The sequence below is a fragment of the Catharus ustulatus genome, chromosome 5 (genome assembly GCF_009819885.2).
Source record: "Catharus ustulatus isolate bCatUst1 chromosome 5, bCatUst1.pri.v2, whole genome shotgun sequence".
Taxonomy (NCBI): Eukaryota; Metazoa; Chordata; class Aves; order Passeriformes; family Turdidae; genus Catharus; species Catharus ustulatus.
Window position 1 is genome coordinate 57,358,971 of NC_046225.1, and position 24,510 is coordinate 57,383,480.

The 24,510-nt window shown below is 39.6% G+C and overlaps 1 protein-coding gene across 2 annotated transcripts; it reads right to left on the bottom strand.

Annotated features, from left to right (window-relative positions):
* Positions 1-5,710: 5,710 nt before the first annotated feature.
* On the bottom strand, positions 5,711-24,137 carry ANAPC4 (anaphase promoting complex subunit 4). Of its 2 annotated transcripts, XM_033060733.1 has the most exons (28): positions 23,958-24,137; positions 23,251-23,356; positions 22,066-22,198; positions 20,779-20,853; positions 20,627-20,653; positions 20,479-20,523; positions 18,947-19,031; positions 18,468-18,578; positions 17,811-17,894; positions 17,467-17,553; positions 16,721-16,785; positions 16,585-16,627; positions 16,401-16,477; positions 15,879-15,979; positions 15,736-15,787; positions 15,377-15,432; positions 14,170-14,216; positions 13,217-13,273; positions 12,998-13,054; positions 12,423-12,516; positions 11,665-11,762; positions 11,111-11,172; positions 10,982-11,020; positions 10,794-10,895; positions 9,595-9,672; positions 8,743-8,913; positions 7,445-7,568; positions 5,711-7,103 (listed from the first exon to the last, which is right to left on the bottom strand). In XM_033060733.1, the coding sequence occupies exons 1-28, from the start codon at positions 24,063-24,065 to the stop codon at positions 6,888-6,890; spliced, it is 2,400 nt and encodes a 799-aa protein (XP_032916624.1). In that variant the 5' UTR covers positions 24,066-24,137; the 3' UTR covers positions 5,711-6,887. The 2 variants fall into 2 exon arrangements, with proteins under 2 accessions (XP_032916624.1, XP_032916626.1); XM_033060735.1 differs by lacking the exon at positions 23,958-24,137 and having other exon boundaries at positions 23,232-23,318.
* Between the last annotated feature and the right edge of the window lie 373 nt (positions 24,138-24,510).

Genomic DNA, 24,510 nt, shown 5'->3' on the forward strand with positions numbered 1-24,510 from the left:
CGGCGGACCAGCCACTGCCGCCGCTGGCAGGCATACCGGCCGCCTCGCCGCTGCGTTGTTTACGTACTCGCCCTGCCGGCGGGCCAGCCACTGCCGCCGCTGGCAGGCATGCCGGCCGCCTCGCTGCTGCGCTGTTTACGTACTCGCCCTGCCGGCGGGCCAGCCACTGCCGCCGCCGCCGGGCTCGCTGGCCCCCCTCTCCCGTCAGCACCGCCCCGCTGCCGCGTTCCCTAGCCCTGCCGGCGGGCTGCCGCCGCCGCCGCTCGGCTCGCCGGCCGCGCCGCGTTCCCTAGCCCTGCCCGCCGCCGCCCGGCTCGCCGGCCGCGCCGCGTTCCCTAGCCCTGCCGGTGGGCTGCCGCCGCCCGGCTCGCCAGCCGCGCCGCGCCGCGTTCCCTAGCCCTGCCGGTGGGCTGCCGCCGCCGGGCTCGCCGGCCGCCCCCTCCCATCTGCACCGCCGCCGCGTTTCCTCGCCCTGGCCGGCACTGCAGGCCCCCGCACCGCCGGGCTCCCCCACGCTGCTGGCCCCGATTCTGCTGCGCTTCCCCCGCTGCCAGGCAGCCCCACCCGCCGGCCTTCCTGCTTCTGCCATGCTCCCCTGCACTGCTAGCCCCCGTTCTCCCAGGCTCCCCCGCCCTACTGACCCGGCTCTGCCGCCCCCCTGCCCCGCCCTGCTGGCTCAGGCTCTGCCGCCCGCCCCCCACACTGCTGGCCCCGCCTCTGCCAGGCTTTCCCACCTCAGCCGGGGCCGGCCGGGCTCCAGCTTGGCTTGGGGCTGCCGCGGGCTCTCACTTCCGTGTTGGCAGCTTTTAGAATTTTGTTAATGTATTAGCCGCCCCGGAATATTAGCCGCACTTCCGGGTTTCCACCAAAATTTTGGTCAAATTGGTGCGGCTTGTATTCGTGAAATTACTGTACTTAAATACAAACTTTGGTTATCTCTCCAAGAAAAAAAGCGTGCACAAAGAGTCCTGTCCAGTCTCAAACTGTTGAAGGACCCCAGTTTGAGACAGAACTGAGAACACTGGAGACAGGTTTCTGTTAAAAGCATTTGCAGAAGTGTGCAGGTAGGCTACTTTGGTCACTAAGTCACCTGCGGCTTTTCACATGAATAAAATATTACACTCAGAAATAGCCTGAGGATATTAAGGGCTCCCTTGTGAGTTCGGCCTGTCACTAGCACAGCTTTGGAGCTGCAGGGCAGAGCACAGCTCTTCACCCCCAGGCACAGCAAAGCCCCACCCATGAGCCAGAACAACAGATGAACAGGAGAAACATTGAAGGATGCTGTTCAAAACAGACTTCACCTTGCCCAACTTGAATATGACCTGACAAGCCACCAATGTCACTTACAGCCAGATCTGACTGCACTCAGAACCATTCTTCCCCTCTGCAATACTCCCTGTGTATACTTTGTGCAGTAGAAAGGGGAGGCAGCTACAACAAACTGATTTAGTGCCACTGGTGTCTTACTGAAAGTGGCTCACCAAAGATTGGACAATCCCACTCTAGGAAGTCAGATTCAACTCAGACTACAAACCCAACACAGCAACAGCTGTCTGCATGTACTGTTGCCATGAATACACACGTTAGCATGTCTGAGAGATATTATGGAATAAAAAGCAATGAAATCTCTAATGCAAGCTGAGACCTTAAATCTGAAAGTCTCTAATTGTGACATAGGAAAAGAAAAACACAGTCAATAAACATGGAGGGAAAATGGAAGGTGTACATTTTACTTACTTTTTTTGGGACACTCTCCCCGCCCTGCACCTGTAATTAGCAGGGATATACAGTAATTTCACGACTATAAGGCGCACCCTTTTGACTAAAATTTTTCCCTGAACCCGGAAGTGTGCCTTATAGTCCGGTGCCCCTTATATGATGTACAAAGTTGCAAAATGTGCTGACTCCCGGGGGCTGCGCCTTATAGTCCAGCGCGCTTTATATGATGTACAAAGTTACGACATTTGCCACCCCAGAAGTGTGAGCCGTGAGGGAGAGCCAGCAGTGCCACGGCTACCGGGTGAAGGCGGGCCCCAGGGGCCCGTGGAACCGCCCCTGTTGGGTCCGGGCGGGCCCAGGGGCCCATGGCTGCCGGGTTGAGGTGGGGCCTCGTCCAGCAACCGCACAGGGTGAGCTGGGGGTGGAGCCTCGCTGAAAAAAAAAAGTACGCCTTATAGTTGCGAATTTTGCCGACTCCCAGGGGCTGCGCCTTATAGTCTGGTGCGCCTCATGGTCGTGAAATTACTGTACTTGCTTTGAAGTTCTGCCTTGGTTCACTTTGAGGCAACCCAGTTCCAACATGGCTACAGAGATTTTGGCACAGCTTCACTTTAAGAGACAGCCTTTGCAATTAAGAGTTCCTGCTGGATTTGTTCTGCAAAGTATGTAATTGGCACTTCTGCTGATGCACTTCATTTCAACAAATTGTAAACATTTTTCTTGATGTTGTTTACCACTCCTCTTTGAGCGTAAAGACATGCATATTTCTCCTGTTAATGCTATGAAGTGAATCAGATAAGCATGCATACTGACATCTTCCAAGCTGCTTTTATTAGTGGCTCAATATTAATCTAGGAGGGAGGAGATAAGGGAAGCGTTCTCCCTTCCTGGGGGAACTCCTTCAATCAGGACTTTAGAACCAAAGGCTATCCCTGTTTGGCTTTCTGGGTTAAGGACAGGGTGGCACAGGACTTTGGCTAGAGCTGAGATTGTGCCAATCAAACGTCAATACACTTGACCATGACAGATAAGGCTGTTCCTTCTCTCAGTACTGAGCAATCGAGGTTCAGGTCAAGGAAATATCTGTAATCTACAAAGATAAACTGCACTGGAGAGACAGGAAAGTGGGGACAGAATGTCTCATCATTCTCTTCTGCCTGCAATTTCTATCACATCCCTGAAAGTCAAGACAAACCCACTCTCAGTGTCACTCCTCCTAAGCAAGCCATCAGATCCCTCAATTTCAATTAAGCATAAAAATCCTTAATGGAGACCACAGATAAATCAACATGCCTCTAAACCCTGGACTGGTATTTTAAGTCTTCCAGAATCATAGAATTATCAAATGGTCTGGGTTGGAAAGAACCTTAAGACTCATCTAGTTCAACACTCCTGCCATGGGCAGAGATGCCACTTCCTAAAAGAGATTGCTCAGGGCACCATCCAATTTGGTCTTGAACAGCTCCTGGGAGAAGGCATCGGATACATTGCTAAAGATATTTGTATCTCGTTCTTTCTCTCCACCTTCCCTCAGTACTCTCTTTAGACTGGGCCAATGCTTTCAAATTTTAAAAGGCACTGGTTCTCTCTGCCCTTCTTTCCTACATGCTCAACAGCAGCAACATAGCAAACCATAAATTGAGGCAGTGTAAGGGAAGCCAATTTCATTTTAATTTAAAACCAATTTCATTCACTCACACCCTCATATCCACATACTCATAAGCACCTGAATGTGCACGCTCAAGTAGTCTGCACAAAATTCAGGTGGTAGACTTCTGAATCCAGGAGATCTGTCTAGGACTCCATGTGACAACATAGAGAAAAAGGGACACTAGCTATAATGTTGTCAGCAAGAACAGACTCACTGTGGGAGGTAGGGCTCCTGCGGGGAGCTATCAGAATTAAACCTGATAGGATTCTTTATTTATCCTGTAGGTTAAGTGTGAGAACAGCATAAAACCAGGAGCAGGCACAATTATGTAACGGCAGAGCTGGGATGCTGCCAGCTGGGAGTAGAAGCCATAATACCCCCTGTAGGCAGAATGCTGAACACCATGGGACACTTAGATCCCACTGTAACTTCCTCCAACCCTGGACTTCGCTGGCACCAATGGTCTACAGCTGTTGAGCTCCTTGCAGCAACATTACTCAACCTAAAGAAATAGTCAAATGCATTGTATTCACCTACAAGTGGCATTTCTTCTCTTCAGCTTATAGAGGTGGAATGTAGTCTTGGCTTTTTTTCTTGGATCTCCTCAACGGGGCACTCTCCCTAGAGATCCCTATGTCATTTTATTTCTCTCTTTTTACTGCTTTAGGGAGGAGCAATCCTGACCTGATCCATGGTGAAGTCTTCCTTCCTCTCTCTAGTATGAGCTTCTTAGACTGTTACCATTGCTCCATGGCACAGATTAAGACAACTCTTCCCCTAAAACAGCTTGTGAAGCAAGAAATTAAGATTATAGCCACAACTCCAAGAGCAACTGCTAGTTCCGGATAGCATGAGAGATCTCAGATGTTACTGCTGCAATAGGTAACAAGACACATGAACCAAATTAAATATAGGCCACATACTAAGGAATTTTCATGCTTACAAAGATGGCTTTCCCATTTTGTTAAGGTTTACAATGGGGTTTAAGGCATTTTTTTAGATAGGTTTTTTAAAGTCAAGAAGCATTATGACTACCTGTAGCTTGTTACAAAGCTATGCATCCCTTGTCCCCTCTGCAAACATAAAGTAAGCTTTTGTTCACTATTGCTCTACATCCATCTCCTGTCTTTTCAAGCAGCTCAAGTGACTGTTTATAAAGGAAGGTGCAAACATGCCACAAAATCCATGTAAGTGGGAGGCAATGGTAGCACAGCATATCCAGGTTGTGGAGCAAAACAGCACTAGCTGGTGAGAGACTGAAGCACACACTTGGCATTGGGGCAAACTTTGAAGAGATCAAGTAGAACAGGTATGGGCAAAAGGTCTGGAAAAATGATTACACAGGTAAAGAGCAGAAAATAAAGGGTTTTTTAAGATTTTTTTTTTAAAAAATAGTGACTTCAAATGCAAAACAAACAGATATTAAAAGAGAGGCAGCAGTAAATGTTTCTTAGAGACCTAAAGATTTGTATTACAGAGGATTGTGTGCATGTTTGCTGAGAATATAGGAGGTTTTTTTGTCTACAAAACTATTAGTAAATTATGACAACCCCTCCACAGAAAAGGGTTGAGAGAGCCTTCGGTTAGCATAAGAGATCAAAATGGTAAGTGAGAAACCACCATATCAGACACCACCAAAATCCTAAAGTACTTCTAGATAAAGTACTTATCACCCTTTTGAAAACAGGGCACAAACACATTACTGACATATTTATTATTACAGAAATCTGGTAGCAAATCAAATTTTAAAAAAGCTTGTCAGAAGGAATCAGCAATGTATTCAGAAGCACTGACCAAAGGTGTGTCTGTACCATGTCATTGTGAAATGTACAATGTGCACATGGACTTACCCAAGCCAGACACAAAGTTCCCACTGACTCAAGTTTATCCAAGCCCGGACTGGAAAGGTGCAGAGAATAACCTTAGGGAGATGTCTGAAAGACATGCCCCAGTCACATGGGACACACCTGCTACTTACACAAATTTAGGAAATGCTGGGGTAGGATAGATCAGATTTCCACATGTCCAAGGACTAAAACTACATAGCACAAAGCACAGCAGAATAATTACTTCTAAGTCATTGATATGACAATTCCAAGTTAGATCAGAAGCAAAAGTTTCCTGGAAGAATGATTTCTTATTAAGAGTTCCCTGCTCTACACAGAAAATCACAGCACTTCTGGATGGGCATTTCTGCTCCTCCTGTGCTACAGCTTCACTGTACCCTGAAACATGACCATCTGTTGGATGAGAATGACAAACAGCAAGCAGCTTTCAAGGAGGTTGTCAGGAAAGGGAAAAACTTAGTCTCAAAATTGAAAGTTTGATTTACCAGGGGCAGTTTCAAAGAATTTATTTTTTAAAGCACAGAATGGAAACTTGGTCATCTTCACAAATTCAAGGTACACTCACTGAAGGAGGTTCTGAAGGAAGATCATGCATTAAGCAGCATTGCCTATTCAAAGAGCTGAGTTTTAAGTCTGTTAAGAATGACAGCTAGTAGAGAAAAAGAAACCATTTTAGATTTCTAAGCGCTGTTTCTAGTTTCGACTGCTTAGCACTACATCATGCCTACAGTAATATATTAATTGCAAGTAACATGAGTATGCTGAGGGCTATGCAAGACCTTCAATGCTAATTCAGAATTCAAAAAAATATACTTTCTGTTGAAATTTTTCATTACAAAATATTCCAGATTGAGAAGACAGGATTTCAGGAACAGATTCAGAGAAATTAAACAGGCTGAGACATGCAAACATTTGACAAATCATGCACTGCACACACACATTGCACTGAGGACTAAAGACCTGCATAGATTGAAATGCTGTGTTACCAAGAATAGATGTTATCCAAAGAGCTTTTAAAACTATGCATTTCATTAACAGTTGCTAAATTTTGTTGTGTAACTAGCCCTACACTGATTTGCAATCTTACGTTTTGGTTCTACAGGAAATTTTCATATCCGTTACTAGAACACAAAGTCTGAGAAGCAAAGAATTAGGCCCCAAGCTTCGTTGTTTTTATATACAACTTTATTTTATAGCAGTATTTTAGACTGAACAGTCTAGCTACAAAACTTCAGTTGGTATTTCTTTTTCTCTTCACCTATTAGAAATGGCAAATAGAAAAGCTTTCAAAGCTTTAGCTGGTACCACTCCATGTGCCAGACAAAAAAAGAGTCAATAATGGTACTCTAGAACACTCTTCTTAGCTGAGAAGCAATACAGAATTCCAACTTGATTCAGCTGCTTGAGGAAGTATGGGATCCATCATCTCAGCAGCCTGAAGCCAGATTAATTTCTAACTAGTTAGATGACCTTTCAAATGTATCACTCCATATCACTATCAGTCCCAGGGACAGTATTGATATTTCCCCTGCTTATTATGGCAGCCAGGATGAGTTTGACCTTGCTTTTAATATTTTCTATTAATTTTTCAATACACAATTTCTTTGTGTCATTAAAAACAGTATTTACAGTTTGGCCCTGTCCCTTTACTATTACCAAAGCCTATTTCAAGGATCCAGACTTGTCTCATGTTCTTCAGTTTCATCAGGCATTTCTTCAGCAGATGCATCACACACATTGTCCTGACCATCTGCAGGCTGATTTGGCTCATCAGGTTCCCCAGCTGTAATCTGAGTTGTTTCTTCTTCCTCTTCCTCCTCAACTTCCCCGTCATCCTCTACATCCATCTCGAACACCCTGACGTGGCGGAGGTTTGAACTTAGCTATAGAGACAGTAAGAAGTTACTATTAATGACTAAATAAGTAAAAACACCACCAGCATTTTAATTGTCAGCTTTGAAAATAAACTTTATCTTTGAAATGGAGCCTTCAAGGGAATTAGCAACTTTTTTATTGCTGTACAGGCTGAGAAGTAAAGCAAGTTTACCTTCTGCTAAAGTTCTTCCATCCTGTGCTATTAGACAGGTATGGCTGTATCCTGACATACTAATGAGCAGATTTTGAGAAAATAGTCTATTTGTTTAAAAAAGGTAACTTTTAGGTTACCACTTCAGTCAGCACACTTTCTTTAACAGACAAACTTTTTCAGAGATACTGCACTTACCACACAAGAAACTTTTCTAATGCCATTTACAGAAACATACTGAGCTTTCATATTCTCCAGCACTCTCCACTGGCTCTCCAAGAAGACAGTACGTGTGGGTATCTCACTGCTTCGCTCATCCAGCCTGCACACAGGAAGGAAAAAACCACAAAGCTGGGTCACAAGAACAACTGCTATTCTAAGAAAAACCTCCAGTTTCTAATAACTAAATTTCATCACATGCAACAAGCAGGTAAGCCTCTGAAACTATCATAATGCTGCTATAATACTCTAGAGCAGGAGATCCAAAGGTAGAGACACAGCATGTTCCAACCGAGTTAAAAACATTACAGCAGGTGAGAATGGAGCTGTAATGTTGGGTCTTCCCACAAGAAACAGCTACAGCAGGATGTGAGTAGCTTTCCTTCAAACCTTTCCTCTGCACAAAGAGGAGTTTCCAAACACAGTCCTGGATGCAGTGCCTCCCCTTACACAGAAGTTTGGCCTCCGTGACCTTTCAAACATGCATCACTATCCCACTCACAGGGACTGTATGAAGACACTCCCGACCTATTACAGTAGCCAGGATTAGTTTGAACTTCCTCTTAATAGTTTCTGTTCATTCTTCAATACACAATATCTTTGTGGCATAAAAAAGTTAATTCACAGTTCAGTGTAGCTCTTTATTTTGAAAAAAAAATGCATCTTAAGCAAATCACCAGAGAAAAATGAGAAAAAAGTAAAAGCAAGGGACACAGAGCAGGTAAAGGACTGGATTCACTGCTTGAACTACATCAGCCTTTGTGTGTGTGTTACTTTCACCAGATACTCTCCTCTAGCTATGCCAATGCAGACAGCAGTACCAGTTCTGATGCTTTAAGATTAAGCTGACGATATTTATAAGAGTGACTACCAAGGGGAGATCAGGAAATACCTGTGTATTCTTATTACAAGGCGGAGGTATATGAGCACATATGGTGAAAACATCCCAGATTGAAGTATCCTGACCAGCAAAGTTAGCATCTTCTAAAGAAAGGAAGATTTCTGATTCTACAAGGTGTCTTCAGCTGATGCTTGCATTTCCTGACAGCCAGGTACAGAAGTAGTATCAGTATCAAAAAACCCAAACCTCTCAAAAACCACAAAACAAACTATATAGGAAGCTTCCATCTCCCCCATCCTACTCTCCTGGCACAAAAAGAGTTTCTGTCTTTAAAGTATTTACACACACAAAGTACGAGTAACTGTCACAATCACAATATTTGCTTAATTTGCTTTTCAGTTCTACATTTTCAGTTTTGCTCAAGGTTTTTCAATACCTTTCCATGGAATCCCAAATAAATTTTCTATCCTGGTCTTCATCCATATATACTGAAGATAAAGGCAGCTGAGCCAAGACTCTCTCCTTCCCCTCTTGTTGCACACTCTCTTTCAGAACTACAGTTATAGTTTCATCATCATAGAAGTGAGCATCCAAACAACTGTAGCATCTATAGGAAAATAATTTAGAAAGCATCAAGTAATATAAGAGAAATATTTTAAAGCTCCACAGCACTCATGTTAAAAAGCATTCAATACTTAACAGTGAGCGTTATTGTAAATAATAAAAGGTCAGTTGTGCAGCTGTGACATTAAATGATAGCCATAACCTAGCAGACTCCTGTATCATGCAGGAAAATGATTCTGAAGGGGAAAAAAAGGCAACTCACAAAAAAACTTACTAGCAACCTTCACACTTCAGATGAAACATAAATACCAAAGAAAATTTAGAAATACAGCTGATGGTGCTGAGGGCAAATCACACGTGGCTTTTCTACATGAAAAGGACAAGTTTAGTCTCTCATGTGCCTTGTAAGATGGCTACATTCAGGCATACCAAGTCTCATCTTACTTAAAGAACTTCACAGAGGTAATCAATACTTGTTTCTAGTTAGATTTGCTCCTTGCACATGTGTTAAATCTTTAGTTTTCAACTGGAAAACTAGAATTACTTGACCTTGAGATGAAGTGCAAGGTAAGAGCTGCAAGACTCTGCAAATTCATGCACCTGTGCCATTTCTTACACCCTCATTCACCCAGGTGAGTTAACTTCAAATACAACAATTCAAGAAAATCACTAGGAAATAAGATCTTTAATTCAGCAATCCACAATAAAAATCAAATATACTGACCTGGAGTCTGAGCTCTCGTTTATACTGTTGTTCAAGAAGTTTCCAAACTCTACTGCAAGAATCCCATTACTGACAGACCTAGAACAACAGAGTTAATTATCTCAGTGACAAAAATCTTTCCCTTCACTACATATCCAAAATCTCTAATGGCAACTGTGGTAGAAGATGGTGTAAAAGCCTAACTTTAGCACAATACATGGCTACAAAATTATGTGATTGGTGGATGGGAACCTTTTAAAATCTTCTGCTCCTCAGAAAAAATATTACTAATGGAGTCAAATGGAAAACTACATCTGGTTTATGGGATATAGTTCTTTGCTAAATTCCTTGCCCAATTGCCCTAGTCTCAGGTTCATTTTGTTATTTGTTGATTCACAGCAAAAGACGCTAGCTTGTTTTAGGTATCAATGAGGGAGGAACTAGAAGTTACCACAGGGCAGTAATTCTGTCATCAGCAGCTATCAATTGGAAACACAACAAATAGTTTCACCATGTGCTTTCCTTAACAGTAAAAGTGCTTTACAAATTCCCACTCCATCACAGTCTCACCCAGTTCACTGTCTCCTCAAATTAAATGACAGATTATAAAAATCAGTATTTTACAGAGAGGGAAAGTTTTTGCTGCTTTTAAATCTAGCTTACTTCAGCCATCCCACTGATAGAATGCAGCTTGAACAGTTTTATCAGCACAACACGCTGTGACAGACAAATCACATCAAGGTACACAGGAACTGCTGAAGGTACACAGATCCACACCCCAAACGAGATGCACTCTATTTGATGCACCTGTGAGTGCAGTCCTCATATTTCCAAAAGTATTAAATTACAGACTGCAAGACATTAATCAAAGAATACTATTTACAATAAGACAAAGCAACACAGGAAGTACGATTCTCTGTAATTCTTTAGAAGTTTGTACAAACAAGTAATTCTGTTAGCAGTAATCTAAGGGAGTCTTTTTTCCTTATCCCAGAACCATCTTGGGTCTTGAGATTAGATTTTCTGAGTCTAACACCACACAAACTTCTGCTGCAGTTTCCTGCTGCACTTCTTAATGTGCTCCTCATTTTCCCCAGTATCCAGGAAAGATTGCATTCATGGTGCTCATTTCTTATTTTTACAAACAGATTTAAATCGTAACTGTCTCTATACATATGTGGCAAAGTTCACACACCACTTTTTCCCTCTTTTTATCTTACCTGGAAGTATCAGTGTGTCTTCTCAAAATGTGTATTTTAGAAATAGAATTTTCTAACATGGTGAAGAGAACATAATGTAAATTAGATGTTTTGTCATTCCACCTGCAATGTGGGGGAAGAAATGAAAATTTAGATCAAGTTTTAATAACTGGCAAACTACATGGAACAAGGAATAGCAGTATACTTACAGAAATGGTAATTTAAATAACTGAGGTGTGGAATCTTCACTGCAAAGGAAAGACAAATAGTTCATAAAATGCTATTAATGCATGAGTTTTAGTTGCACATTTCTTTAGCTATTTTTAGTAAAGAAATACCTTTGAGAAATTTTGTAGAGAGACATGCAGACTGCTTGATGCACTGACTTTCCAATTACATCCTAAAAAATATAATAAAAACAGGCCATAAAATACAGGCAGTTATTCATAATTACACATGTTTTTAAGACAAAAACAACCAATCAACAACCTCTGAGTACATCTGAAAGAAAACTCCACTAACATTTATCCTGGAATAAACATCCCTAATGCAAACACTACTGTCACTTCATATACTTTTTTCATGGTTCTCCATATTAAGACTAATGTATTGACAGTTAATGCAGTTACCTGGTGCACAGCACACACACACATAATTAACTTTAAAACCAGATCCTAAAATCGTATGAACAGAGTATGTTAAACAAAACAATCCCCATTGTGATTTCCCTGGTCAAAGGCTTGAGATATCCCAGCAGTGACGCTGGACTATACCCAAGTTGTAGGCACTCAAAGGCAAAGATTAAAACTTCAGGCCTTGCTAAGCATGACTGTTAACTTCAGTTGACCACTATCCCTAAAAGAAAGTTATAATTTGTAAAAACTGAACTTACTGCTGGCTTTTGTAAACACTGATCAATGATCCCTTCCATTTGCCTTTTGACAAAATGCAGTGATTTCTCAGGATAGTAGGGAAACAGAAGTGGGCTTTCTGTAAACAAAGTTAATTAAAAAAATGTTTGTATCTCTATATAAGCATATACACCATTATTACCTATAAAACCAGGTTTTCTAAAGACCATTTTCCCCCTTTTTATTTAATTAAATAGGCAGAAAAAGGCAACTGTGGCAAGTTCTATTATATGCAGCTTATGCTGTCATTGTTTTACACTTTTTGGTTTCTAAAGTTAAACATTAAAGTTTAATATTAAAGAATAATTGTCACCATCTGCTCATTATAGGCACTTCTTTTTCACCACTAACAAACAAAATTGTCTCAGACTCCAGTGAAAGAGAACAAGTTAGGACACTTCCCCCAGGTACAACCTAAGCATAACTATTACTTTCTTGAACTAGAATTAAGATATTCTAAAAAAAAAAAACTCTTATGGGATTACTTCCAAGCCAACACTTCTGAGACTGGAACAGAAAAGATGGGGAACTCCCAATATCCAGAAAATGGTAATTGACGGGGTAAACAGCTACATAAACTCTGTGCAAAATAACAAAGCCCATTTGTTTTATTCCACTCTGATGAAGACCAATAAGCAACACTACAGAAGTAACTCATAAGCATGAAAAAATATAACTCTTCTACATTTGTTACATTCTACATATATTTTGCATTCACTTTTTCATGAAAGCACATTACCTTTAAGGTGAGTACTATCTTTAAGAAAGTTAAACCACTGGTTTCCCTCTGTATTAGGTGGTGACACAAGGTCATCATCTTCATCTTTCAAGTACTAGAAAAGAAACACATTTTTAAGACTGCAACTTAAGAATAGGGAACATTAGAATTCACCTTCACAAACTAAATATCCCACCCCACCTAGAAACAATAAGAAAAATCAACTATTGTTTAAGATCACATGGTGATCTAAGAAACTTATTTTTAAATCAAGTATGAACACAAATGTTTTGAAAAGCAGTGATTAATGCCACACAGACAACAAACATTACTGAAGCTAGCTTTTAGAGTTTTACTGTTGCTGCAAAATGTTTTAGTCTTTCCCTAAAAATACAGCATTTGTAAATTGAAACTACAAGGTTCTAAACCCTCATTCTCCTAATAATGAGGGGAAACAATCTACTCTCTTTTACCATTACTGGTATATGCAACACAGAGCAAAAAGGCCATGGAAGAAAAGTGGACACAGCTTTAAAAGCTTCTCTATCTAAGGATTTCTCATTTATTCTTCTTTCATTTATTCCTTAGTTCTTTACCTGGCCAACTCTCTCCACATTGAAGTATTTTCCTTTACGATTGTAAAGTTCTGGTGCCTAAAAAAATAACGAAAACAAACCCATTATTTAAACACAAAAATAATGAGAAGTAGTGAACAAAAAGATGATAAAATTATTTTATTCTAAGATTTTTCAGACTCAGTTATTATCAGCAAAAATACAACCAAATCATGTACTTGGAAAATCAGTATCACTGACCTCATTGAAGTGTTCAGTAAGAAAATCAGCAACAAATGTGATATCTTTTTGTGTCATCTAAAAGGAAAAAAACCAGTGAGAAAAGCAAAGCGTAAGAAATAAATTTCAATGAGCACAGAACACACGTTCCATAGGCTGCAAAAGCACAGCACCCTCAGCCTGTGCTCACAGAGCAAATGTTCCAGCCTCCAACCTGCCTGGGACTGCTCTGCTGAACTCATCCCCAGACCATTCTTGTCTTGTACAGGACAGTCCCAAACTGGAGATGCAACCAACAAGTGATAAATAAGGACAAGAACTACTTCCCCTGACCTCCTGGTCATGCTCTCATTACTACAGCCCTGGTCACCCTTGACCACTTTTGTCCACTGCTTGCTCATGCCTAGCATGCACCCAGTGATTCCTACGTCATCTCAGCAGAGTTGACATCTTCCCAGCCACATAGGCTCTAGTGGTGGACTCACAGGGGGTTAACCTACCCCACAACTGAACCTTGTATTTTGTCCTTCATGAAATAGAAGAAGCCCCTATCTGTCCATTCCTCCAGCCTACCTATTTCTGGAAGGCACCTCTGCTCTCAAGTGAGGGCAGTGTGACAGTGGCTGCAAATTTGATGCAGCTGTTATTATATTATTATATTATTGTGTTACTATATACTCTCTCTCCTCTATTGGGGCATTGATAAAGATATTAAAATCTCACTCTAGTTAACTTCATCATTTAAGGCATGTAAAGAGCTGCTATACAGAGGCCTTACATACTAAATACAGTAGTGTTAATAAAGAAAACAGAAAAAATAATTCATACACAACAGCATATTAGTGTGAATGTGCAGGCATCAACTTTCCCAAAACAATGACACAGTTAAGTTCCGGAACAAAAAGAAACCTTCTGCTTTCAATATGAGCAGAATACAGAGCATATCATCATTTATCAGAAAATGTTACTATTACCTTATTCAGCTCTGGGAGCACATGATCTTCTGACATCCTCAACATGGCTGAGGGAAAAATTATATTCTTATTGTATTAATGCTGTTTTCCTAATATTCTTAATTTTTCAAGTGTATGTAGTAAGACATTGCTGTTAAAAAAGATTAATTCATTAGAAGCAAAAGAGCCTGGAATGAAGAATTACTAATTGAGACTGAAACTAAGTCTCCCTAGTTTATATTACAAACCTTCAGGAATTTTTATCTTTAATCTTTTCAACTGCATTCTACCCTGTATGAGACTGAAACAAAATTATTATGGAAAGGACTCATAAGAATTTGTTTATGTCCATGCTAAGAGTATTAAAATGGATACATGTAAAATACATGAAAGCTGTCATGCTCAGAAAAATGTGTTCTAAGATAATTGCACAGGATTGATTTTAAATCTGCAAGGCTTGGATAAAGTTCTCTGTTTAGTCTGAAATGAAACAAACAATGAATATAACATTATGACAGAAAAACTTTATAGTTCTGTTTTCTGCAGTTTTTAAAATTAGTACTATCACATTCCCGCTTGCAATATGCATTGTATATCTGGTGCTTTTACAATATCTGGTAATACCACTTAGTTTTTGTAAAATAGCTCTAAAAAGATCAAACAGAAGTTATAAACTTACTCATGAACACTTTATGAAAACAAGCATGCTAAAATAGAGTGTGTCTCACCTCCTTCTAACATTTTCTCTGCAGCTACCCAGACACAACTGAAGGTGGCTACTTAAGTGCATATGGACATTCAGAGACTGTTTACATCTGTGCAGGACCTTACAAGTAACTAGGCTGTCACAGCAGAAAACAGTAATTAACAGAGAATTAGGCTATACTTCAAATTTGGTGTGGACTATAAAAAGTATTTTATTTTTCTCCAAACTGAGACCAGCAAATTGCTCATGAAGCAGAAAACAGTTTGGAGCAGCATTACAGGTCAAATATATATAATACCCACTCTATATATACTAAATTTAATTGAGAACTACTGAATTTATAATCTGTGTTTAATATTATAATTACTCTTGCCTCATCAACTATATCCTTTTACATGTCCAGAAATTTTCTGTGACAGAAAAAAATAGATGGCTGTAACTAAGACTGTCCTAGTTATTTGCCTGCATTTCAATGCTTACAACATAAAACATACTGGATGATTACTATGTGACCAATCTTACCAACATAGAGCCATCGAAAAAATGCCTTGAAGTTTTTCATACTACTGTCGATCACTCTAAACAAGAAACAAGAAAAGAAGCTACAAAATCTGACTGTCACAAGCTGCTCCAGGCTTAAGTCCCATCTTTACCACAGAAAGGCCTGCAAGCACTGTCAGTTTTTTCCAAAATGCCCAATGCAACATTTCAAGTAAGACTATTCTTGTGGTATGAGTCTGGCAAGCAGTGAGACAAGATGAAAGCTCACCACCACCAGAGAAGTCTTGCTCTCCCAACCTCTTCTATTCCCAGCCCATGAATCTCCTCCAACACAAGACTGAACAGGAATGTGTTTTAAACTCTCCAGACTTTATACTTACTGAAGCAGCTCATTTGCCTTCAGGATGAAAGAACCAACAGCAGTAATAGCCTCTGCAAAAAAAAAAAAAAAAAAGCTAACCATTATTATTAAGCCTTCAAAAGTGAAATCAGAGCAGGTAGGTAGCACACACCACTACTTTACCATCAATTCCAGATGCATCTAATCCCAGAGACTCATACTTTTGCTTCCATAAAGCCATTCCTTTCAATTCACTCAAGTGGTATAAAAGTGCCTCAGAGCCACTAGGAAGACAGGGGAAAGAAGTATAATTTTCATTCACCCTCTGGAAATTCAGTGCTCTGCATGCTACATTTTTATCATTTAATGTGCAAAGTGCACATAAGGTGGTCTGACATGAACAAGAGGTATCACTTCAGAGAAAAGCAGATATTGTCCAAATGACACACAAAGTTAGTGTGAGTCCTTGACACAGATCCCATAAAACAGATCAAGCAGCAATTTATAATGATGGATGTACCATGGAGATTGCTCAAAATAGTTCACTAGTTCTCTACTATGCAAAAGTAAAATAAGTTTTGCCATAATCACAGTCTGTGTAGCAGCACACCTACAGAGAAAGTACCACTGAGACAGCACACTGTCTTTTAGCAAAGCTTATAATACGCCATTTAATCTATAATTCAGGGAAATTCTGTGACTTACCTCTGCAAATGACTTATAACCAACTTCTGTATACTGGAATAGGAAGACTCTATGGACTGACCAAGTTTTTTTAAACCCTGTTAACAAAGAAACACAATCATATAATGATATTCTGTTAACATTAAAATGATTAAAAGATATTGAAATAGATTAGTTCAGTATGTTTAAAAAAATGTTAACATACCTTTACTGTCAGTTGGTTCATTAGTAATGCCTGAAGCTCCAGACTGAAGAAGGTAGGGAGAGAACCAAACAGGCATTTAATTTTGAGTTTCAACATCAAGTGCAAAGGCATACTCAGATAAAACAACAGTAACTACCTTGCTTTGCCCCATAACAACAGCTGCATAAACTCATCCTGAACAGAAGTGGTTGTATTCTTTTCCTGTCAGTCAAAATGATTGAAATAGATTGGTTTAGAGATTAAATCCAGGTTACCAAATTATCTCACAAATACGCTATATAAAGTATTTTAAAGAACCCACCAATATCTTTGTATGCTGAAATCAGACTACTGAAGACTGAAAATTTTCTGATCACTGAAATTTTTCTAGTATTTCAAGTTATTTTCAACTGCATTACCTAGTAAAAGCAGTTTGCCATCACCAAGAATCTATCTTTAAAAATAAATAAATTATGTGATTCATTAACTTCTGCCCATGGTCAATGAACACAAAATTTAAGCAAATCCAATAGCACCTTAAACATGCATAATTGTATGTGCTCTATTGAACTAGACTGTAAGTGCTGTTACTGAACATTTACAGTAATCAGTTTATCAATGACTTAAATACAAAGAGCACAACCTTAAACAGAAAGCAACTGATCAAAAGCTAAAAGCTATGAATTTTTTAAAAATTCATAATAAATAAAAGTATCACAATATAATTATGTTTAACTGCACACAAGTACCTTCAACATCAGAGCACTTGACACACAATACCTTCCATGCTGTCTCTGAACTTAAAACACCTATCTGGAGGCATCATGTTTAAACATTAAGATATGCAGTTGACTAACATGAACAGAACTACTGCAAAAAGTGTTTTTCCAAAAGGATAGTTACCTGTACAAACTTTGTTAGCCGTGAGTCCATCTGCATCAGTATTTCTTCCCATGCTTCACACATGCATGTCAATGACAGTTTTATATACTGTAATACAGAAACAGGCATTAGTATTATTTTCTTTCTCCCCTTCAACAATACATGCAAAAAATGAATCTTACAATATAAAGGGAAGATATACATTAGATCTTATATAAAATTTATTATCAAATTACAAGTTGAAGCTCTACATCTACTTAAAACCAACTCCAGCTTCCTACTAAAAAACATTTATTCCACTTGCATTAAAATGTCAAAGCCTGCAAGAACCACAAGACTAAAAGGATGGTGTAACACAACTGTACCTGTAACAGAGTTGAAATGTGAGTAAACTTCCGGGCCATCCGAGTTACCTCAGGTAAGTAACTTGATAACAGACTAGTGTCCAACTATATCAAATGAAAAAAGCAACAGTTAACAGATGATTTGTCTTTTAACAATATATAGATTACAGAAATTTAAAGAGAGACTGGAAGGACCCACGAAAATCTCTTAGTTCTCAATTTCTTAATGTTGATTTTAAGAGGAAAGCTTATTTAATTCAAAGAAGCAATAACTATTTTTAATACATCTATAAAAACCCCTGATAGAGTTCCACATTTTGGAGCTCTAACAGTAATAGGTTTAAGGATGACTGCTCTGGATAGATAGGATAATCAAAAGCATTGCTGTTATGCCTCTGTGTGTAGAATGAAGAAAATCTGAATAACTGCAACTGTAGTTGAATAAATTAATGTTATTCTAAAAGTAGTACTTTAAATGTCTCAGAGCACCATTGTCAGTCTCATCAGTGAACCTACGTGTTATCATAAATTGAAAAGCTATATTGGGGTTAATTTCAGAATGGCTGGAACTGGTAGCTTTTGCTTTTTCTGCAAATAATGGGAAACCAATAAAGCTACCAGAACGTAATTTTAAATGCAGTTTTACTTTTAAAAACATTTTAAAATTAGTTTACTTGCCTGAAAATACATCATCTCTGCTTCGCTGTCTGAAGAGCTTTGTAACTCTGTGATAACTGACAGTGATTTCAAATCACTAGACAAACACAGTCCACGACACGAACCTGCCACCTGAGGGATTCCAGTTTACAAGTTAATAAAGCATGCATTTCCTCTAAGACATATTTACTGCTCTAACACACTGACATACAAAGATGACTGTGCTCAACGACATGTAAAAACAAAGCGTAATTTCCAGCTACTGCTCAGAAACCAACCTGCTCCTTTTATTGTGTATTAACACTGAACTTTGAAACAAAATGTTAAACTTCCTAGTTACAATGTCTTTCCATCAATAACCAACAACCCAATCAATTATTTAAATTGGGCATCCCAGTTTCACCTATGTGTAAGCATATATATATTTTCACTAATATATATATTTTCAGCTGTAGTTTGGTATATTATGAAGAAAAAATACGGAAAAGAACTAAACATACCCCATTTACTGTAGCAATCTTGAACATTCCATAAGCATATATCTCAATAAATCCTGAGCTTCCACCAAGGACAAGAGCATTAAGTCTATAAAAATAGAAAAATATATTGATAAGTATACTGAAAAAAATTTGAATGCACACAGATATAATTCTTAATACTTAAATTCCATCCCTTAGTAATGTCCCTCTAAAGAATCACTGCACTAACACTGTGTTACCTTTCACTATTCAAGGAATTTAAAAACAAATTAATGAGTTGGCTTGGATTTTATTGATAAAATATCCCTATTAAGAGTATCAATTACTACATTAACTGACAGAATAGGGGAAAAAAAGCACAGTTTAGTCACAGATTCCTTTTTCACTACGAGTAACAAGTTTCTAGCAACCTTCCCCTTATCAATGCAGGCTGCAAAGCATTATTACAAAGCTACTTTGAATTACCCTGATTATATGCAGAGTGAGTTTGTCACACTCAGTGGCACTCCTCAGCACCTCAAAGGCAACGATCATTTGAAATGGATGCAGCAGCAATAACAGCCACAGACAGAAGTAACAACAGCATCAAAAACAGAAACCCAGTTCAAAGAATACAGTCTGGGACAGACAGGTCTATGTTTTGCTCATTTATTGACACATATGTGCTACACTGGCTTGGGAAAAAGCCTACAAATACAAAGAAAATGAACTGCAACTTCTGCCTGTTACATTATCTAAATAAATAAAAGTTGAAGCAGAATGCTTCTGTTAAAGCCAACACAGAACTTAGGAAAACAGTATCTTAAAAACTTTTGGTTTGATAAATTGACCAGATGAAAGAAGCAGAGAAAATTCACTAAGCTCCTACATCACAGACAGCTCACTCTCTCTCAAGCAAGGAAATCTTACTGTAAGAAGAGCTATTGAGTTTTAAAAAGGAGTAACTGGTGATAGTGATGCAGATTTGAATTAAGGAGGGTGGTTCTGAGTGGTGAGACTGTAAGGAAAAGTGAAATGGAAAACACAAGGTACAGACATTAAGAGACCTCCTCAAAAGGGCAGCACAAGACACTGCACAAAGCCAGCCTCAGTCTGCTAAATTACACTTCCACCAGCTGCCCTTCATGTGTTTCCTAACAACAGATGTTTATTTTAAAGTAACACTGATACGGCCAGCTTTAGAGCTACTTTTGAATTTAGATTCATACAAACCCCCAGGAATTCTCTGTGTAGAACAAGCACCCACAAACATCTCCAAGATCAGCTTAAGTAACACATAAATCAGCCCTCAAATGCACAAGAAATCTTCTAAGGAAAAGAAAATACAACACCAACAGTAGTTGGTGATAAAGTGTCTCTAAACTAAGGGGAAAAGGTGACTTTAATACAGTCTTTGAAATTTCTCCTTGTACATAAAAAAAGATATTCCATATAAATTCTCTGAGATGTTACAAATAATTACTAATAACTTAACAGCAAATTCAATTATCCACTATTTTACACCTTTATACCAAACAAAAAACCTCAACCAACAACCCACAGTCAGATTTTACCTGACATCACCCAGAAGCTTCATAATCTCGTCTGACTTTTCTTCACTGAAAATACAAAACATATGATTAGGGCTTATGCAGTTTGTCTCAATACCAGAAAACAAAATAAAACATAAAAATAGATAGTTATAACATGAGAATTTCTTACCTGAAAATTTTTGCAGTGGTACTGTAACTGAAAACAAAATAATTACTCATTAAAAATGATTAGACTTCTGTAGAGCATTAAAGATGAATAACCAAAATAACGACAATAAATGGCAAATGGTATTTCCTTAAACTTACTGGTGTAACACTTACTTTTTTGGTAGTGCTGGTAATTTAGGTAAAAGGTGGTTTGATTCATCTTCAGCATTGTAAAAGGAAGTGAGAACACTGAAAAAGACGTAATACTGTCATTATTATCCAAGCTGTAAAAATGAGGAGAGACCTTCTTTTCAACTGCAGAGTTAAGACTGTATATTCAGTGCATTATGTATACTGAAATTACAAATATCAGAGGATAGTCCTTCATGGGACCTTTAACAATTTATCAAGTGATCAAACTAATAAAAAGAACTGAAAATATTTTTTTATTTCCAGTGAATAAAGTTTGCGTCTGCTGGCTCAGAGGCTTGTGACCAAATCTTTCATGACCTGTAATGCAGTTACTATCAGAGGGTTTCTGTGTAATCTCTCCAAACCTGCAGTACAACCTACCCACACCTCAGAACAGCCAAAGACACATTGCAGTGAGAGGAAGGTCAAAGCACAGTACTTAATACCACATCTTAGATGTCAGAAGAATGAGATTCCCCATAAGGAGTTAAGCCTATCCCCACCAGGAGAAGAATGTTAGTGTGGTTTAAGTCACAGTTATTTCCTTGCTATTTTAAGACTGATGCTTTTGGGAGGCTCTTCAAGTCAGGAGCTTACACCACCTGCCTCCTTTAAATAAATATTTTATTTAATTGTATTCTTGCACTATCATAATGAGCATATCAGAGGTTTTTTTAACGCAACAGAACAAGGACCACGATGTCCTCCAGGTCACAAGTGCTGCTGAGAATTGTTCAATACATAGAGTTCAAGGTAACTAGGGATAATCTGGACTTCCTGAACAAAAAAATTCCCAATGGAATTAGATGTAACACCAAAGACACCACATGAAAGACGAAAACACCAAAATAAAGATCTTGAAAACACAGAAGAAAGATTTAAATATAATACTTATTATGACTATCAAAATAGATGAACATAGCATTATTATAATTAGTTTACTAAATTGATTGGTATTGAAGCAAACTGGATCAGAAGACAGGCTGCACATGCTAACACTGGATCAAGCAGTTCTTTAGAAGGAGAAGCACAAGATCATGCTGAAATTTAATGTATTACCTGAAGAACCACAAGACTAAGGTATCAGCACTAAAATAAGCATAGGAAGAGTGTCTACTATACAAAAAGGAAAATTTTAGCCAAGTGACGAAAAAAATCCACAGCTGTGAAATATTGTGCTACTTTATGTGACTGCTTGCAACATTCCAAGTATAAATTATCAGTAAAGTGGCATTACATAGCCCATGATTTACTTCTTTTCACACTCACCTGCTTTCTTCAGTTACTTCCATCCAATGCATGTATGTAATAGATAAGTCCACAGAGAAGGAGTGCAAGCTTTCAGGTTTTTCTACATCACACAGAATAATCCGCTTGGTATCAGCAAGACCAAAAGCCAAAACTAGAGTAAGACAAGTAAAATGTATAAATAATCAATGTGCAAAACACTGTATCTTACACTGACCTAGAAAACAATGTGCTTCAAAGTCAACTACTGGACATTTTTCTTTGGCTGTCCTTCCAAACTCCCATTTGAAATCTACTTCATGTAGTGAAAGTTCGAACTCCTGTCACGTTTTAGGTGATAAATGTAAGTCAAAGGCCTGATTTCACAATTATTTATCTACATGTTGAACTGAATATGCTTCTAACACTTCTAACAATAGTTCTGATAAATTAAAGGCTTCCAATTTTGCAAACTTAAGTCCAATATTATACACAAAACAATCCACCAGAAAGGTCTGGTGGACAAAAAACACAAATTAGGAGTTGCTGAGCAACTTCTGCATCACTTTCTTCCCAACTTTCTTCATCCATAACAGCAAATAGCAGGCAGAGGTTTCTATATTTACTTCCTTGTAATCACAGCTTAAAAAGAAGTTTCTTAAACTCTTCAGATGCCACCATAAAACAATACAAGTAGTTTTTATCCACATGTCATGGAAGAAGATTGTTCCCATTCTCCCACCTCCAGTGAATCAAAAATTAACTGATTATTAAGCTACTAAATTCAACATTATTTCTATTACTAAGGACAAGGTTTGTTTTTTTTTTTTTTCTTCTCTGGTCTATAATTAAAACAATTGTAGGCTATGAAGTTTTACCTATGCTAAGTAAGCTGAGTTCTTCAATCAATCCTGATCAGACAGCTTCCTTCTCTCCCAATAAACTTTGTTGTTCATACAAAATATCCTGCTTAGTTAGGAGGCTAAAATTTTGCCATAGCCTGAAAAGCAGCATTTGGGATACAAATCTGGCTTACAAATCCTTCTTGCAATTGCATTCAACAGTGTTAATCTCTCTATTACTGTGAATGAACCTACAGAAAATTAAGCCACCCTTGTCTTCAAACACAATTTACTTGAACATTTCCTTCACAGATGAGAGGTATCATCATTCATGATTTCCTATGAGGTTTTATCCCACCATATCACCTCATATACTTGGCATTACTTTTGCCATCTGGTCTCCAAGCAAGAGCAGTGACTTCTTTTCCTGTATTTTCATTTGGAGGCAAACTCCACACACGTTGAAAGTTTGCAAGCCGATGAAGTAAAACCTACAAAGCAAATGCATTAAAGACAAATTTAAAACACATTCTCCCGTTAATAAAAGTTTGTAAATCAGTACAAGTACACAGTTTCCTACCGGGTTTTAACTTCTGTGTCTTAAACACCACCTGCTCCTCTAGCAGGCAATTAATTCCTATGTTCTTTTAGAGGGCAGCACACAGTTTACAACAGTACAGAGAAATAAGCTGAGCCTTGCATAAGGATACAAGCTCCTAATCAACAGGCGTTACCCATCACTTCCCTAGCAGACAGCCTGAAAGCACAATTGTCTTCGTGCATGATCACATACTGCAGTTTCAGGGGAAAAAAAGTACTTATAGGTAGATTTAATTTAAATAGGAACTTTCACGCACTTTAAAATCCCACAAACAAGCAACGAGCGCATCATAAGTGAATTTGTTCGGAAATTAGTATGGCAAAAATGAAGGAGCAGTACGTATTAAGACGCTTGATTATGAAAACTGCTATCCCTAAATGCCTCGGCAGGCTTAAGAAAAACACGCCCCAAGGAACAGCAAAGGCAGCTGGGCCTGCAGGGAGAGGTGGCGCGCGTCCCTGCCGTGCTCCGTGCCCGGCCCCCGCACTCACCTCCCCCGCTCGGTTGGCCAGGGCGATGAGGTCTCTTTTGGGGGACCAGGACATGAACACGACCTCCTGCGGCAGCTGCTTCTCGCCCACCTGCCTGAAGGCGGGCATGGCTGCGGGGTCCGCGGGGACCCGCCGGGCCCGGGCTCCCGCTTCCGGGACGGAGCTTCCGCCGCGGCGAGGGGCGGGCGATGGCGGCGAGGGGCGGGCGATGGCGGCGAGGGGCGGGCGATAGAGGCGGCGAGGGGCGGGCCATGGCGGCGAGGGGCGGGCGGTGCCGGCGAGGGGCGGGCGATGGCGGCGAGGGGCGGGCGGTGCCGGCGAGGGGCGGGCGGTGCCGGCGAGGGGCGGGCGGTGCCGGCGAGGGGCGGGCCTCGGCAGCGGAGCCGCCGCAGCGCCGAGCTGGGCGGGCGTGGGGAGGCGGGTTAAGGCTCTTCCCGCTCCACTCACTTACTAAGTATTATTTAGTATTAAATATTTTTTAAGCCCGTTTTCCATCTGGAGAGAAGCTTTTTAAAAATCACAAGCCGTCCTGTGAGACGACTGTAACTAAGAC

Bases quoted from the DNA above. Each gene is read 5' to 3' on its own strand.
- ANAPC4 (XM_033060733.1), bottom strand. From the start codon at position 24,065: ATGCCCGCCTTCAGGCAGGTGGGCGAGAAGCAGCTGCCGCAGGAGGTC. The intron at 18,579-18,946 runs GTATGTTTAGTT...GGAATCCCTCAG, and splicing joins AGATTGCTACAGTAAATGGG to GTGGCAGGTTCGTGTCGTGG. The intron at 13,274-14,169 runs GTAATAGTAACA...TTTTCCTTTTAG, and splicing joins TGCTCCCAGAGCTGAATAAG to ATGACACAAAAAGATATCAC.